The 17,185-nt window shown below is 33.8% G+C and overlaps 1 protein-coding gene across 3 annotated transcripts in view; it reads left to right on the top strand.

The window, feature by feature from the left end:
* The window catches only part of PALS1 (protein associated with LIN7 1, MAGUK p55 family member), a 95,992-nt gene that overhangs the window by 50,296 nt on the left and 28,511 nt on the right, over positions 1-17,185 (top strand). For all 3 annotated transcript variants that reach the window (XM_086709494.1, XM_086709493.1, XM_086709495.1), the window contains exons 3-7: positions 1,599-1,807; positions 9,167-9,244; positions 10,584-10,730; positions 12,216-12,377; positions 14,055-14,132. In XM_086709494.1, coding sequence (XP_086565620.1) covers positions 1,599-1,807; positions 9,167-9,244; positions 10,584-10,730; positions 12,216-12,377; positions 14,055-14,132 — 674 coding nt within the window. The remainder of the gene's footprint in view (positions 1-1,598; positions 1,808-9,166; positions 9,245-10,583; positions 10,731-12,215; positions 12,378-14,054; positions 14,133-17,185) is intronic.

Genomic DNA, 17,185 nt, shown 5'->3' with positions numbered 1-17,185 from the left:
TATAAGAAGTAGTAGCTTTTCTGCAAACCTTACATGAAGAAAACTAACAAAAAAGACTTAAGCTGAGAGGGTTTTTCCCATGTGACTGAGACCGGTAGTATCCACTGTAAGTTTTTCCCAGACTTGTATACAGGTTTAGTTTCAGTCAGAATCTCAATAGGACTTTTCTTTTTTGCAGAAATGGGAGACAACTGGGAAGTACCTTGAAAAGTGATTCTGTAACTCATTTTGAATGGTTAAAAGACATTTTTGAAAAAGTAACGAGCAAGTACTTGTATTATCAATATGAGGAAAGACTGTAATGCTACTATAATAAGATATTGTGGTTCTGATTAGACCAGTGGACTAGAAACAGATCATTATATGTAAGAATTTGGTGGTGTCATACATCAGTGGAACAGGAAGGATTATTCAGTAGATGGTATTACAATAATTGTTAACCACTTGGAAGAAAAAAATTGAAGTTAAAGTTTCCCCCTCAAATTTCTACCAAGTAAATTTCAGATAGGTCAAAGTTAATTATGAAGTAGAAACCAAAAGAAATATAGGCAGATATTTAATGACCTGGGAGAAGGAGTTTGTAAGTATAGAAACAGTGAAATGATTTTTCTGTAGTAAAGGCTACCATATATACAGCTAACAAATGAAAAAATTAAACTGTTGCCAACAAATGTGACAAAGTGTATACAAACACATGCATACATCTACCTTATTGGGGGGCAGGGAAGAGACAACTCATGGTTCTTAACCATTTTGGGATAACTCCCTCCCAGAAAAATACATGTGCTATATATGCACACTAACAGGCATGCACACACATAATATGTGCCCACAGCTTTCAATATAATTTTAGGAGACTCATGTTCACAAGAGTTTTATGAATCACAAAGAAGTGCCTGGTAAATGTTACTAAATCTCACCCTCTCCATTAAATAAATTGATTTTATAGAACTGTAATGTTGAATATTGGGGAAAATATTGCTAATGGGATGTAAATTAAATTAGTAAAACTTCCCTGGAAAGCTGTTTGGTCTTTAAAAGGTCAGAATCTCACTTAAAAATTCTATTTCTAGGAGTTATTTTAGGAAAACATCAGAATCTCAGACAAATTTGTATTCAGCCATCATTATGTACTGAAATGCTTATTACGTATAGTAGCAAAAAATTGTAGGGAAGCAACCTGAATGCTTAACTTTAGTGTAATGGAGCAATTATATATAATGTTTTTAAAAGACTGGTGATGTAATTAAAAAGTACTGTTTAAAAAGGAAATGATCTAAGATGTTAAAAAAAGTTTCTAGATGATGGGACTATTGGTTTTAAATTTATTTATTCATGTCTGTATTCCTACTCATTTATTTTTGTCATATGTATTAGTTTTATACTTAAAACACTTTTGAAAAAATGTTATTCTATTTTGTATAATTTGTAGAGTTCTGCTTAAAAATGACAGTGAATTAACTCAAAAATATATGCAAGGAGTTTTTTTGAGAACTTTTTTTTGAGAAATTGTTATTGGTTCAAGAAAGTTTATCTTAAAATATGTTGAATTAAAACAGAAACAATTAATTTTTGGATACTTTTCCTTCTCCTACTAGAAGTGGAAGACTTGTTTTCTTCACTTAAACATATCCAACATACTTTGGTAGATTCTCAGAGCCAGGAGGATATCTCACTGCTTTTACAACTCGTACAAAATAAAGATTTCCAGAATGCATTTAAGATACACAACGCTGTCACAGTACACATGAACAAGGCCAGTCCTCCTTTTCCTCTTATCTCCAATGCACAAGATCTTGCACAAGAGGTATGTATTCTGAACATCTGCTTGACATATACAAGCTAATTGTTAGCGATAGTAAGGCAGTATTATTGGAAAATACTGATGTGAATATAAGGCTTGTTTGAATTAATTACTACTGATCACATGTTACTAATTTATTGTGTTAGGAAAAATTTGCCAAATGCATTTTATCCTGAAAAAATACATACTTAGTTCAGAGTCAGAGCTCTGTTTCATGAAAAGAAGTTCTAGTTTTATATATAAAATTATGTTTACATAGTGAGAGAAATATTTGTCTAAATTACTAAAGGGAAGTGTTTTAGTACTTTTATAAATGTATAGTTTTAAGCATTATACATTATAAACTGAGATGAGTACTAATGAGATAAAATTCTGTCTGATAATCAGGTGTCATAAATATATAACTTCTGAAATTTGTTGCTTGTAGATACTTTGAAGTTTTTCCTCTTTAAAAACTATAGAGGCTCCAAAATAATTGAAATTTGATGTACAGTGAGACATTCTCTTGTTAACATGCTGACTTTGAAGTTCTAGTTTCTACTGTTTGTTGGTGTTGATGTTCAGTGTTAATGTATTCTGCAAACATCTTTTGAACTGAAGGTTTTAGGGGCACCTGGGTGGCTCAGTCAGTTAAGTGTCTGACTTGATTTCAGCTCAGGTCATGATACCAGGGTTGTGTGATCTAGCCCCACGTCAGACTCCACACTTGAGTGTGGAGCCTGCTTAAGATTTTCTCTCTGTCTAGAAATAAAATAATAAATTGAAGGTTTTAAAAAGATATAAATAAGTCATTTCCTGTTTTGGGGGGTAGAATTCTGTCATTATAGGATTTTAAGTTATTTTGATATTATGAAAACTAATAATTCTGGAAGCCCATCAAGTAAATCTATTTGATTAAACCCAGACACTAGACAGAAAATGGGCTCTGGGGAAGAGTAGTACTTTCAGAACTACAGACCTATAAAATAGGAGGCATTTTTTTCAGATGAGCACAGAATGTATTTTATTTAGGTGCATACAGTGGACAAGAGTAACTGAGAGAAGTCTATTATTACCCAGGGCAGGAGAGTGTGACCTAAGGTCCTGTTCCTAGAGAGGAAGTTTTCTGTCCACTCGAATTTAAAAGAGCGAGTTGAAACTCATTCTTTGTGCTCATCTTTCATTATTGAAATTAAATATGAAATTAAAATTTAAAATTTTTAATTAAAAAATTATCTCTGCGGTTTTACTTATTATAGTTTAAATGGTTTTTCTGAAAATTACTTTCCTTGCAGAGATCAAAATAACCGACATTACTTTGATTTTATTTACTCACAAATACAGCGTAACTTTGATTGTATAGGTTTGGGAGGAATGTATGATAAATAATTATAATCATTCTTTTCTCTGTCTTATTGGGCCTTTGTTTGTTGAATGGAACAATGGGTGGGAAAGAGAATGAAATAAGCAGGAGAGATCAGAATTGTTCCAGTTAAAGAAAGTGACACAGACAACAGAAAGGGTGAAAAGAAATAGGAATATAAAAAGGCATACATAGCTTAAAAAGTTTTAGGAGTTGAGTGAGATAAAGAACTAGAAGTGGCTTAAAGAGTAAATGGTTTGGGAGAGAAAGGGTTGAGGACTTTAAAAAATTAATCTGAAAATTAGTTTTAAGATAGCTAACGTATTTACATGATTCATAGTTCTAAAAGTGCCATAGCAAGGAGACTTTCTGAACGTTTACTTTCACATCCTTACAGTATCTTCAGTAACACTTGAGATTGTGTTGCTTTGGTGGTGGTAAGATATGTGGGTGATAGTTATCTTGGACTGAGACTGTTCTTAAAATGAGTACAAACTGATGAATCTAGTCAGTGTGTCACAATGTGTGTGGTTGTACTGCAGTGTAAATAACTTTCCTGTAGCTGTGCGTGCACAACTCTGTGGCAGCCCTGGCTTAGAGTGCATAACATTTAAAAAAGTATATACTCAGAGCTCATCAAAGAAAAGTCTTAAATCTGAAAACAAAATTCTAAAAGTTAAATGGACTCATTCATTGCCTTTATTTTACAGCTGGAAAAATGTTAGCAGTCACCTAATTCAACCCTTCTGTTTTATATTTCTGGATATTGATAGTGAGGTCAGGTGAGGTTTTGTGAATGGCATAAGACTAATAACTAGGCTGTTCATACGTCCAATACCTAATGTTCTGCTTTTTAGCATTCGTAATTCCACCTATTTTAATATGCAGTATTTAAAAGAAGAGGTTACTTCATGCTTTAGTTGTATCACTTTTACATGAAAATTTAAGTAAAAAAATTCAAGGAATATAGTGAAAGAATGTCTTAAAACATTAGGAAGTGTTCTCTGTTTTTATAGCTCTTTAAAATAGTATTTTTATAGTTTTTTGTGTGTCAGTTAAACACTAAATATTTTATAACAGATAATAAAATTTATATATTGAATCAAGATTAAATCTTTGAAAATATAGGAAATGTATTAATAACCCCACAACAAGTATTTTTGTCATTAAAGTGCTTTTATCAAGAAAAGGTTGAAAACTTGGGTTTCATTTAATGAACTTTTTGCTTAGTCCAGTAAAAATGTAAGACAACAGACTAGGAAATAGTATTTTATTTTATTATTTGATTTTGAGATATTGAGATATATACATGTGTATACAGTATAAACAAAAACTTGAATCCAAAAGAACTCTCACAAATTAATAAAAAGACTGTTCTTTTTTTTTTTTTAAGTGGGCAAAGGACTTGAACAGACACAGAAAGAAAAAATCCAAATGGTCAATAAGTATGAAAAGGTGTTCAGATCATTCCTATCAGAGAAATACAAATTAAAACAAAATGAGATACCACTACAGAGACACCAGAATGACTTAAAAAAACAAAAAACAAAAAAACTGGCAATATCAAATGTTTGTGAGCTTATGAAGCAGCCGAAACTCTCATAGAGTATAAATTGGTACTACCACTTTGGAAAATTTTTGGCAATATCTACTAAAGCTTAACGTACCTATGTATTATGAACCAGCAACTCCACTTCTGGTTACATACCTGAGAAAACTGAAAACGTATCCACACAAAGGCTAAGGTACAAATGCTGTTTTAGCATTCAGATAATAACTGGAATCAACCCAGATGTCCATTGACCAGTGAAAGTTGAGTTAAGCTATCACTGAGGAAGAACAGTGAATCAATTACAATCTAATGAGAAGTACTGTGATGGCAGTATGAGTAAGGTACCAAGAGCATGTGATAGATGTACCTGATTCAAGGGGCAGTGATGGGAGGAAGCAAAAATTTTGAAGAAAATTTAAGTTGCTGAATCTTGAAGGATGATTGGGAATTTACCAGGAAGTCCAAGAAAGAGGAAAAGCCATTCCATTGGCAAAGGGTACAAAGATCATAGTGATTGAGAAAGTTTCTGGCATATTTGTTCAACAATGAGTAAAGGGTAGGATATAGTCTTAAATAATTGGAGTCCAGATCCTGAAGGCCAGATAAGCCATATTAATAAGTTTAAATTTAACTTATAATGGATCCTTGTTGGTAAATATTTTTAAATAATTAACTTACACAAAAAGATGAAAGGAAAAAACCATAGGATCAACTTGATGATGCAGAAAAGATACCTGAAAATAAATTCAGTACCTTTCCCTTGGTGGTGAAAATTCTTAGAAAGCCAGGTACATTTTGTTAAGTTGATAAATAATATCAAATCAATGGGGAGCATCTTGCCTAATGGTGAAATACCCACCACATTGCTTTTTAAGCTTGGAACAGGACAATCTACAGACTCTCACCTCTAGTACTAACATTTTTCTGCAGGGACTAGCTACTACAACGAAAAAGTAAAAACATAATAGTATATATAATAGTGAAATATAAAGTGGGAGAACAGGGAAACTATGAATTTGTTTCTAATTTCAATAGGTTGAATTACTTTCAGAAGCAAAAACATTGGTTTATTTGATATTCAACATGATACCTATTAAAATATGGATATAATTTGTACACATGCAAACATCCTTTTCAAACATGCATGTGAGAGATATTGGAAAAAATAAATTATTAAGAAGGCTATCTTTAAGTGGTAGGTGATAGGTAATTTTCTTATTTTGATATTTATGTTTCCCAAATTTAATATGAAAAAGCCACTGTAAAGAAAAGTTTAAAGCAAAAAACTTAGAAATTGTGTGAGGTCAAGAATGGAGGCATAAAGTATGGAGGCTATTGTAATTGTCCAGCTGTAAGATTTTGAGTAGCAGTTGAACATGATGTGAAGAAATATTTAAATAGAAAACTAATAGGACCTATTGTTTCTGTATGGAGACTAAAGGTAAAGGAGACATCAAGGAAGACTTCCTGTCCTCTTTTATTGAATTTGTCAAACATTGAATGCAGTTTGCCAGCCATTCTGTGAATAGCCAAACAAAGCTGAAAAAGATGAGTTCCATCTATAATGAGCTCAGTCTGGTCCCATCAACAATTTTAAATCAAGTTTGTTCAGACTTATGAGTATATGTTATTTAAGCAAATTCAGGTAGCTGGAACAGCTGGCATCATAGGGACCATTCACGGTCATCATAGGGAGACAGCCTGATGCATGCAGGGAGGAAGCAGCAGTTTGGGGCTGGACCAAAAAAGGTTATAGCATGAGGAGTGCCAGGTGATAGGGCTGGAGAAGAGGCAGAAATCAGATGATGCTAAGAATAACACTAAGGAGCTTGGACATGATCTTGTAAGTGACAGCCAACAAAAATTAAAATGTTTATATTTCTGTTTTAGAATTGAAAAAGATATTTAATGACATAGAAAAATGTTTTTATAATTAATATCAAGTAAAAGTAGTTATTAAATGCTGTTATAAAATTATATAAATAGTATGATCTTATTTTGGTAAAACTAAGCATAAAGGAGATACACCCAGATTTTCCCATAGTTTTGGGGTTTATGGACATATTTTTTTGGTAACCAACTTTATTGAGCTATAATTTACATATGCTTAAAATGGGTACATTTATTGTATAGTTCAGTATGCTTTGACACATGATATACACCTGTGTAATCTATCACTGTGGTCGTTACAGAAGCATCCGTGACTTTTGCTAAGCTCCCTCATGGCCCTTTACAGAGAGTAACACCTCCTTCCCACTTCCCGGGCCCTAGGCCTTCACTGATCAGTTTTGTTTTTATTTACTAATTTGCCTTTTCTGAACATTTCATATAAATGGAATAAGATCATATGTAGTCTTTTGTGTCTGACTTCTTTTTCATATTTATCCATGTGTTGCATTTATCAGTATTTGTAATGTCTTGCTGAGTAGTAGTATTCCATTGTATGAATATCCCGCAGTTTGTTTAACCACTCACCTGTTGATATTTGAGTTGTTTCCTGTTTATCATTCTAGCAGATGTGTAATGGTATCTCATTTTAGTTTGTATTAACATATAGTGGGCATTTTTTTTATAGGCTGTTTCCCTATCTTTTGTAAAATAGCTTGTCAGAGTTTTTTTTACCACTTAAAAAATCAGATTGTTGGTCTGAATTGTAAAAATTTTTTTTTAAGTTTATTTATTTTTGAGAGAGCACGAGCGGGGGAGGGGGCAGAGAGAGGAGGAGAAAGAGAATCTTAAGCAGGCTGTGCACTGTCAGTGCAGAGCCCAACACAGGGCTCGATCCCATGAACCATGAGATGAGATCATGACCCGAGCTGAAGTCAAGAGTCAGACGCCTAAGTGACTGAGCCACACAGGCATCCCAGGAATTACATTATTTAAATGGAAGGAACAGTAGATTTAAAATGAGAGACTGGGTTTTAGTACAAGAAAATAGAGAATCCTTTGCCAAGTTACATGAAAGAAAAAAATACCAGTAACATCAGGAAAGAAAAAAGCATGAATGCAAACATAGGAGATTAAAAAATTATAATACAGTTACAGTTTTATGGTGTTAAATGTCCAAGTGCTATGAAGTGGATGGTTCTTTTAAGGAAATATAAATTGCCAAAGTGATTGATTTAAGGACGGATAACCCAAAAAAGTAGACAAGTAACTATCAATAAAATATAGTTAAAATTAACAAATCAGAAATCCACCTTTAAAAAATCACCATGCTCGGGTGATTTTATGTACAAGCTCTATCAAAACATTAAGAAACATAATTCTTGTGTTAAACTGTTTTAACACTTAAGTGTAGGAACATTAACATAGAAATTTAGGAACATTAATATAGAAATCTTAAAATATGAATAACTCACATCTAGAAATGTATTAAAATAGTAATTTATTATTAAAACCTTGGATTGTAACTTGTTCTGTGAGTGTCTTGCAAGCCAAGCAATCATTTCTAATACATTTTAACATGATAAACGGCAGTCTCTTACAATATGAGTAATAATGTGATGCCAAACATTACATGATCACAACTGAGCCGATGGTTCTTGAAATTTGCTTTGATACATGAGTGCTTTCGTTTACAAGCGAGTTTCCTGAGTGAATTGTGCTCACAGACCAAGGTTTTACTGTGTGCCTAGGTACTGTGCTAAGCAGTTTATATGGATTATCTCAAACTTTGAATGGTAGGTGCCATTTTATAGGTAAGGAAACAAAGGCTAAAAGAAACTCATCATAATTAAGTGTTTCTCCTATGAATGCAAGAATTGCTCCACCTCGAGACTTTTTTAATTACCTGTGCCTGTGGTATTGTAGTTGTTCCATTATTGTCATGTAAGCATATCTCGTTAGTCTGTAACTCTTTAAAGTGTCATCTCTGGTTTAAAATATATGAACATATTTTAAAAGTACAAAATAGCAAGTAACTGTTAAGATAGTTTTTCTTCCCTTATGTAATCATTTTTAGTCTATTTTATAGTACATTGATAGAAACTTCCAAGAAGCAAACAGTTTGGGACACCTGGGTGACTCAGTGGGTTGAGTGGCTGTCTGACTCTTGATTTCGGCTCAGGTCATGATCCTAAGGTCATAGGATCAAGCCCCACGTCAGGCTCCACACTGAGAATGGAGCCTGCTTAAAATTCTCTCCCTCTGCCCCTCTCTCCTGCTTGTACTCTCTCTCTAAAATAAAGATTAAAAAAAAAAAAAAAAACAGTTCATTCATAGTCATAAATACCAAAATCTTTAGTGTATTTTTTTAAATAAAAAACACTGTTAACAATGATAGCAAGATGGAAAACTCTGAGAAAAAACACATGACTTTTTTCTCTTATAATTCTTTGTAGTGCTTTCCTTTCTTATAAGTAGATTTTACTAATTTAAATTGTATCTTTTTTTTTTTTTTTTAAGACTTGTATAGATGCTGGTGATGTTTCCTGTAACCTAGGAAAAATAATCTTTTGTTTCTTAGGTACAAACTGTTTTGAAGCCAATCCACCAGAAGGAAGGACAAGAATTAACTGCTTTGCTGAATGCTCCACATATTCAGGTAGAAAATGAACAGAACCATATGTATGTATATATATATATGTGATTTTTCTAGCATTCAAAATCTCTTTGAATCAAAATCTCTTAGGGCTAGAAAGAACCTCAAACATTATCTGTCCAGCCTGTTTTATTTACACCTCCCACTGCAAAATAAATTACTATGTTGAAATATATATATTTAGATATATATAGATATAGATATTTATTTATTTATATAGTTACTTATTTTTTGGATTATCTATTTTTGTATTTAAAATTAACCACATTAGTTTTGAAACAACTTTATATTTTTCACAAAAATTCTTCCCTTTTGGGAGTACCTGGGTGGGGGTGGCTCATTCAGTTAAGCATCCGGCTCCTGATTTTATCTCAGGTCATGATCTCATGGTTTCTGATTTTGAGCCCCACGTCAGGCTCTGCACTGACAGTGGGAAGCCTCCTTGGGATTCTCTCTTTCTTCCTCCCTCTTTGCCCCTCCCCTGCTCATGTTCTCTCTAAAAAATAAAGATTTAAAAAAATTCTTCCCCTTTTTTTGGCTATATTTTTCCATAAATTTTAATTTTCTATGGTGTTGGTCCATTAAATTGATTTTGTTTTCGGGGCGCCTGGGTGGCGCAGCCGGTTGAGCGTCCGACTTCAGCCAGGTCACGATCTCGCGGTCCGTGAGTTCGAGCCCCGCGTCGGGCTCTGGGCTGATGGCTCGGAGCCTGGAGCCTGTTTCCAATTCTGTGTCTCCCTCTCTCTCTCTGCCCCTCCCCCATTCATGCTCTGTCTCTCTCTGTCCCAAAAATAAATAAAAAACGTTGAAAAAAAATTTTTTAATTGATTTTGTTTTTATGAACTTTAATAAGCATTTTTTAAATTTTATTTTTTAATGTTTATTCTTGAGAGAGGGAGAGACAGCATTAATGGGGGGAGGGGGGGAGAGAGAGAGAGGAAGACACAGAATCTGAAGCAGGCTACAGGCTCCGAGCTGTCAGCACAGAGCCTGCCGTGGGACTTGAACTCACACACTGCAAGATCACGACCTGAGCTGAAGTCGGATGCTTAACCAACTGAGCCACCTGGGTGCCCCTGAAGTTTAATAAGCATTTTAATAAGCATTTGATAACTCATCCAAGAGTTACCCTGTTATACTTAACACATCTTTATTTTTAGCTATAAAAGACACAGGGTTGCATATGTACTTCAGTTAGAAACTTTGGAAACAGATCTGAATAAATAATTATAGCGCCTCTTTTAAAGGTTTAAATGAGAATATTAATCTACATGATTAGGTTAAAAATCTCTCTACAGAAATCATGCTGCTACTGTAAATGCTGTGGATTTGTTTGAAACAGGCACTTTTATTGGCCCATGATAAGGTTGCTGAGCAGGAAATGCAGCTAGAGCCCATTTCAGATGAGAGAATTTATGAAAGCATTGGCCAATATGGAAGAGAAACTGTAAAAATAGTTCGTATCGAAAAGGCTCGAGATATTCCACTGGTAAGTGTTCCACATCTCTGATCTGAGATCCTTTCTACACAGAGATCTTCTATATGGCAGATAATTGAAGACCCCTTTACATTTCTGGTAGTTTTTCTTTTTTGAGATTGATTTGCTGGAGTTCTTTTATGTTCTTGCTCTTGCTCATGTTCCTTATTCAGTTGAGAAAAATTTGTTCATGTTTTCTTACCTATGATTTGATGAAAATAATAGCTTGTAAAATAATTGTTGAGGAACGAAGAAGTGACAAATTATCTGCTTCATTTATTCTCCCAGCTTTTTAAAAAAACAATAATTAGAAATTCTGATATTTTCATTCCATTAAATCTCTTGAAATACAGTTACTTATATTTTCCACATATACTTAGAAGTATGTATTCTTTAATGTTAATATTAATGTTTTAATTTTTTTGTTTTTTAATGTCATATGTAAAACTTTTTTTTCGATCTCTTTTCTAAATCTGCTATCATTGTCTCAATTTTCTTTCTTTTGTTTTCAGAGAAACAATGTCTCAAATTACATCTTGAATAGTATGGTACATAAGTTAGGGACTGTATCTTACGGGCAGTTATGTAATTAGATTTTTTCCCCCACAGAAAAAGAAATTGGGAAAGTTACAAGAAAATTTTAAGTGTTTAGGAGAGGGGCACCTGGGCGGCTCAGTCATTTAAGCATCTGACTTCAGCTCAGGTCATGATCTCACAGTTCCTGGGTTTGAGCCCTGAGTAGGGCTCTGTGCTAACAGCTCAGAGCCTGGAGCCTGCTTCAAATTCTGTGTCTCTCTCTCTCTCTCTGCGCCTCCCTTGCTTGTCCTCTGTCTATCTCTTCCAAAACTAAACATTAAAAAAACATTTTTTTTTAAAGTTTAGGAGAAAAATGTTACGAACTCTGCTTTTAAGCTTTTAATCCATATTTCATATTTCCATTTTTTGAGCATATGTATTTCAGTTGTGCTTTCAATTTATGTAATGAATGCTAATGTTTCATACATTTAAATGTGAATTGGTTGCAGCTATAATATATAATGTTTGAATAATCAAGCAGATTATTATTCATCCCTTAATCATATTTTGAATTTTAAAAAAGGACTTTTATAGTTACAAGTCATGTTCACAAAGTACGTCTAAATATAGTATAACCATGAATAGTATCCAGAATCTAGAGAACAAATTTGATTATAGGTCTTCACGTTGTTTTTAAGTGCATATTTCTGTTGTATACTTTAGAAGTCTGCTTGATTCTAATGAATACATAGTGTGTCTGAAACAAAATGTAAGGAAAATGATGAACTTTCAAAGCTAATTACCATGGTTACTCTAGTTGTGTAAGTTAGGTTTTTTTTTTTTCAAGATAACTGAAAGCTAGTATTGTTGAATAGAAAAAAAATTTAATGAAGAAATGTTTAACAATAGAAAAAAATTAATGAAGAAATGTTTAACAAAAAAGTGCATTTCTATTTCAAAATTACATACTGCCTTTTTTAGGGTGCTACAGTTCGTAATGAGATGGATTCTGTCATCATTAGTCGGATAGTAAAAGGAGGTGCTGCAGAGAAAAGTGGTTTATTACATGAAGGAGATGAAGTTCTGGAGATTAATGGCATTGAAATTCGAGGGAAAGATGTCAATGAGGTTTTTGACTTGTTGGTAAGTTAATACAGGAGAATAACTGTTAGGTGGACACCTGGGTGGCTCACCCAGCTCACCCAGTGTCCGACTTCGGTTTAGATCATGATCTCACGGTTTGTGAGCCCGAGCCCCATGTCAGGCTCTGTGCTGACAGCTCAGAGCCTGGAGCCTGCTTCAGATTCTGTGTCTCCCTCTCTCTCTGCTCCTCCCCCTCTCATGCTCTGTCTCTGTCTCCTAAAAATAAATAAATGTTAAAAAATAAAAAGAACTGTTAGATTCTTAAAAGCTGCTTCTTTGTAATTAGACTTCAAAATAAAATATTTTAAAAATATTAAAAATTCTTAGACAATTTCTAACTGAATTTTCACATGATATAATTATTTCTGTAATACTTATTAGTAGAGTTTCATTTTGGGGTGGTTACCACTGATTTTTTTCTTTTTTTGAGCTTTATTACTGCTATGTATATTGCCTCTGAAATCACAATATAGCTATTTCTTCAACATGTATTTATTGAGTGCCTACCATGTGCTAGCCAGTAGGAAAATAGTGATAAAACAAAGTCCATACCCTTATCATTTTTAAGTTCTTTTTTTTTTTTTTAATTCTCTTCAACTGATTGCTGTTTCCTTAATGATATTAGGTAATAGTAATGGTATAGATGTACACTGCCCAACATAATAACCACTAGCTCCTGGTGCTAGTTATTTAGATTTAAGTTAAGTAAAATTTAAAATTACATTCCTCATTCATATTTGCTGCATTTCAGGTGTTCAAGAGTAGTATATAGCTAATGGCTTCCATATTAGAACGTTGTAGAAAGTTCTTTTGGACAGTGCTGGTATAATCAGGAAGCCATTTCATAGTCTGTCTTTGAGGGCAGTTTGATCACTTTGTATATATCCACAAACCAGACTTCTATTCTTATTTAATATCAGTTGTTACAATAGAATCTGTCTTATCTACTGATGTTTGTTGAAGAATCTATAAAATGTCCTTATTTTCACTCAAACTCATTCATTGCTTTGGTAGAGCAGTGTCAGTGGTCATTGTTTTTAGGCCTTGTTTTATTGGCTCTTGTCTCTATGTTGAACACTGCTCCCTGCTATCTCTGGACCAGAATTTGTGATTACTGTTCAGGTTGGAGGTATCTGAACAAGGCAGTCAGTGGTGTACTGGGAAATAATAGTTACCTGACAGTAAAACTCCATACAGTTAAAAAATAGAATGAATGACAGAGACCGTGTATCTGGGAAGTGAGAATATGTGTATATTTGCATCATTTTTCTAATCCTGGTCACAATTACTATTTCAAGTTATACTTTATTAAAATTGATGTGTGCCAGAGTAGATAACCTAGAATTGTTATAGCACTGTGGTATCTTTCAATCCTTCACTGTGCAATTTTTCTAAGCTTACACCAAATGGAATACAAAAACCAAAGACTTATAAGCTAAGTGGCTTTCTCTGGTGGACCAGAATTGCAGAATGTCCCATTCCTGAGTAGCTTAATATAATGGAGTTCATGAAAGGCCCAATTTGTGCTTCCTTATGAAACAGCATTCATCTTTACCAACTTTTTAGAAAGTGTTCTAGGGGATCCAGAATAGTCCAGTTTAGGGAATATTGATTATAAGGTCATAGAATGATTTTTGTAAGTGACAATTTTTAAATAACCTAATCTTTCTGTTGCAGTCTGATATGCATGGTACTCTGACATTTGTTCTGATTCCCAGTCAACAGATCAAGCCTCCTCCAGCCAAGGAAACAGTAGTAAGTGATTTTTTTATGTCCCATTATTTATTTTCTGGTGGCTACTGTTTACTTTTTTATTTAATTGACAGACTTTTTTTTTTTTTAGAGTACTTTATGTTCACAGCAAAATTGAACACCAAGTACAGAGTTCTCACATATCTCTTGCCCCAACACGCACATAATTATCTCCACTATCAGCATCCTGTACCAGGTAGAACACTTGTTATGTTGATGAATCAACGGTTTCATTATTTCTCAAAGACCATAGTTAACATCAGGATTCACTTTTGGTGTTGTACATCCTATGGGTTTGACAAGTGTATAGTTCATATGTATCCATCATTTTATCATACAGAATAGTTTGCTCTAAAAATTGTCTTGCTCTGCCTAATCGGCACTTCGTAACCCCAGTCCATGGCAACCACTGATCTCCATAGTTTTGCCTTTTCCATAATGTCATATAGGAGGAATCAAACAGTAGGTAGCCACTTCAGATTGGCTGTTTTCATGAGTGATAAGCATTTAAGTTTCCTCCATGTCTTTTCTTAGCTTTTGGTAGCTCCTTTTTTTTTTTTTTTTTTTTTTTTTTAAGTGCCAAATAATGTTCCATTATCTGGTTATACGGTAGCTTATCCACTTACCTACTGAAGGCTATCTTGCTTGTTTCTAGGTTATCAGTAAAGCTGCTATAAACATCCCTGTGCAGGTTTTTTGGGGGTTTTTTTTTTGGTTTTTTTTTTTTTTTTTTTTTTGGTTTTTGGTTTTTAATTTATTGTTTAATTTATATCCAAGTTAGTTAGCATATGGTGCAACAGTGATTTCAGGAGTAGATTCCTTAATGCCCCTTACCCATTTAAACATCCCCTCTCCCACAACCCCTCCAGCAACCCTCTGTTTGTTCTCTATATTTCAGAGTCTTTTATGTTTTGTCCTCTTCCCTGTTTTTATATTCTTTTTGCTTCCCTTCCCTTATGTTCGTCTGTTTGGTATCTTAAATTCCTCATATGAGTGAGTCATATGATACTTGTCTTTCTCTGACTGATTTCACTTGGCATAATACCCTCTTGTTCCATCCATGTAGTCCTATGCAGGTTTTTTTGTGTGGATATGTTTTTGTCTCATTTGGTATACTAAGGAATTGAAAACTTATGTCCACACAAAAACTTGTACATATATGTTTACTTTTGAGTCTTAGAAATGTCTCTTTAATTATTTCTTAACACTCAAGTAAAAGGTAAATTCAGCAGTTCTGATTTAAATAAACATAAATATTAATATTTCAAAGTTAGTAAACTCTGAAAAGTAAAAAATAAAACAGTTTTCTTCCAGAATTTTTATGACTTGCAACTTCTTTTTCTGTCATTATAGGTGGTTTATTTAACTTAAACATACTTAGTGCAGGAGGAAAAAGTGCTTTTTCAAAGTATGTACAGCTTTAATTTTAGAATATCTATTGCTCTTTATGTTAAACATTTATTCAACTGCTATGGTAAAAGACAAACTTCATACAACCTAACAGTTCCACTCCTAGATATGTATCCAAAAGAATTGAAAACACATCCTCAAAAAAACTTGTATGTGAATGTTCATGGCAGCATTATTTTATTAACCACAAAGTAGAAACAGCCCAAATGTCTGCTACCTGATGAATGGAAAATGAAATATGATCTATCCATTTTTAGAAAGGAATATTATTTGGCAGTAAAAAGGAATAAAGTACTGATACTTGCTATAACATGGGTGAACTTGAAAAACTTAGGCTAGATGAAAGAAGCCAGTCACAAAAGGCCATATATTGGTTCATTTATATGAAATGTCCAGAATAGGTAAATTTGTAGAGACAGGAGGTAGTAGATCCTTAGGTGTCGGAATGGAGAGTTAGGAGAGCATGGGAGTGATTCTTAATCAGTATGAGGTTTCCTTTGGAGGTGATAAAAAAATGTTACAAAATTGTTCATGGTCGTACAACTCTGAATTAATAAAAAGTATCTAATTGTGTACAGTAGTGACTTTTATAATGTATGAGTTATTTCTCAGTAAAGCTGTTTGGAAATTTACAGACTTCAAAATGCGGAGTTGACGTAGAAGGCTGATGTGTATTGCGTCTGTTATTATTAACTTCTACAAAAGCATAATGGTTTGAAAGAACACAGTTTCATTTTTTTGTCAATATTTCATCACAGTTATGGGGCATCTGGGTGGCTCGGTTGGGCGACTGACTTCAGCTCAGGTCATGATCTCACAGTTCATGAGTTCGAGCCCCGCGTCAGGCTCTGTGCTGACAGCTCAGAGCCTGGAGCCTGTTTCAGATTCTGTGTGTTCCCTCTCTTTACCCCTCCCCTGCTCACGCTCTGTGTCTCTCTGTCTCTCGATAATAAATAAACGTTAAATTTAAAAAAAAATTTCATCACAGTTATGCTTCATATTTTGGCTATCATTCCATGTTTTCCCTTCATTCCTTATGGAACATATTGAAGTTGATGTTGCATCTGCAAGCTTCCTTCTGTTTAAAGTGCTTTGTAGGAAGAAAAATGAGGAAATAGTTTGTCCCTGAATTCCATCAGCCTCATTCTCTATGCCTTTTTCCCTGTAAACGAGGCCTTAATTTCAAAAGTAGCTCTGCAATCTGAGTAGACTTCACAGAGGAGGGTTAGAATATGCATTTACTTATCTGGGCTTTAAAAAAAATAATAAAGGGACAGAGAGAAAGGAAAAGATGGAAGGTTTATCCATTTTAAAATACCGTATTTTGGGGGTGACTAACTGGCTCAATCAGTAGAGTATGTGGCCCTTGATCTCAGGATTGTGAGTTTAAGCCCCACATTGATTCAGCATTTGATGGTAGAGATGCTTTTCATCGATGAGTTTCTTTATGTTTGTGATTAATTGATTTATATATTTGGGTGCTTCCATATTTGGCACGTAAATGTTTACAATTGTTAGGTCTTCTTGGTGGGTAGACCCCTTAATTATGATATACATGCCCTTCTTCATCTCTTGATACAGTCTTTTTTTAAAGTCTAGGTTGTCTGATAGAAGTATGGCTATTCCGGCTTTCTTTTGTTTACCAT

The sequence above is a fragment of the Puma concolor genome, chromosome B3, assembly GCF_028749965.1.
Source record: "Puma concolor isolate L17-30 chromosome B3, mPumCon1.1.hap2, whole genome shotgun sequence".
NCBI classification, from domain to species: Eukaryota; Metazoa; Chordata; class Mammalia; order Carnivora; family Felidae; genus Puma; species Puma concolor.
This window is presented reverse-complemented; position numbering and strand designations above follow the sequence as displayed.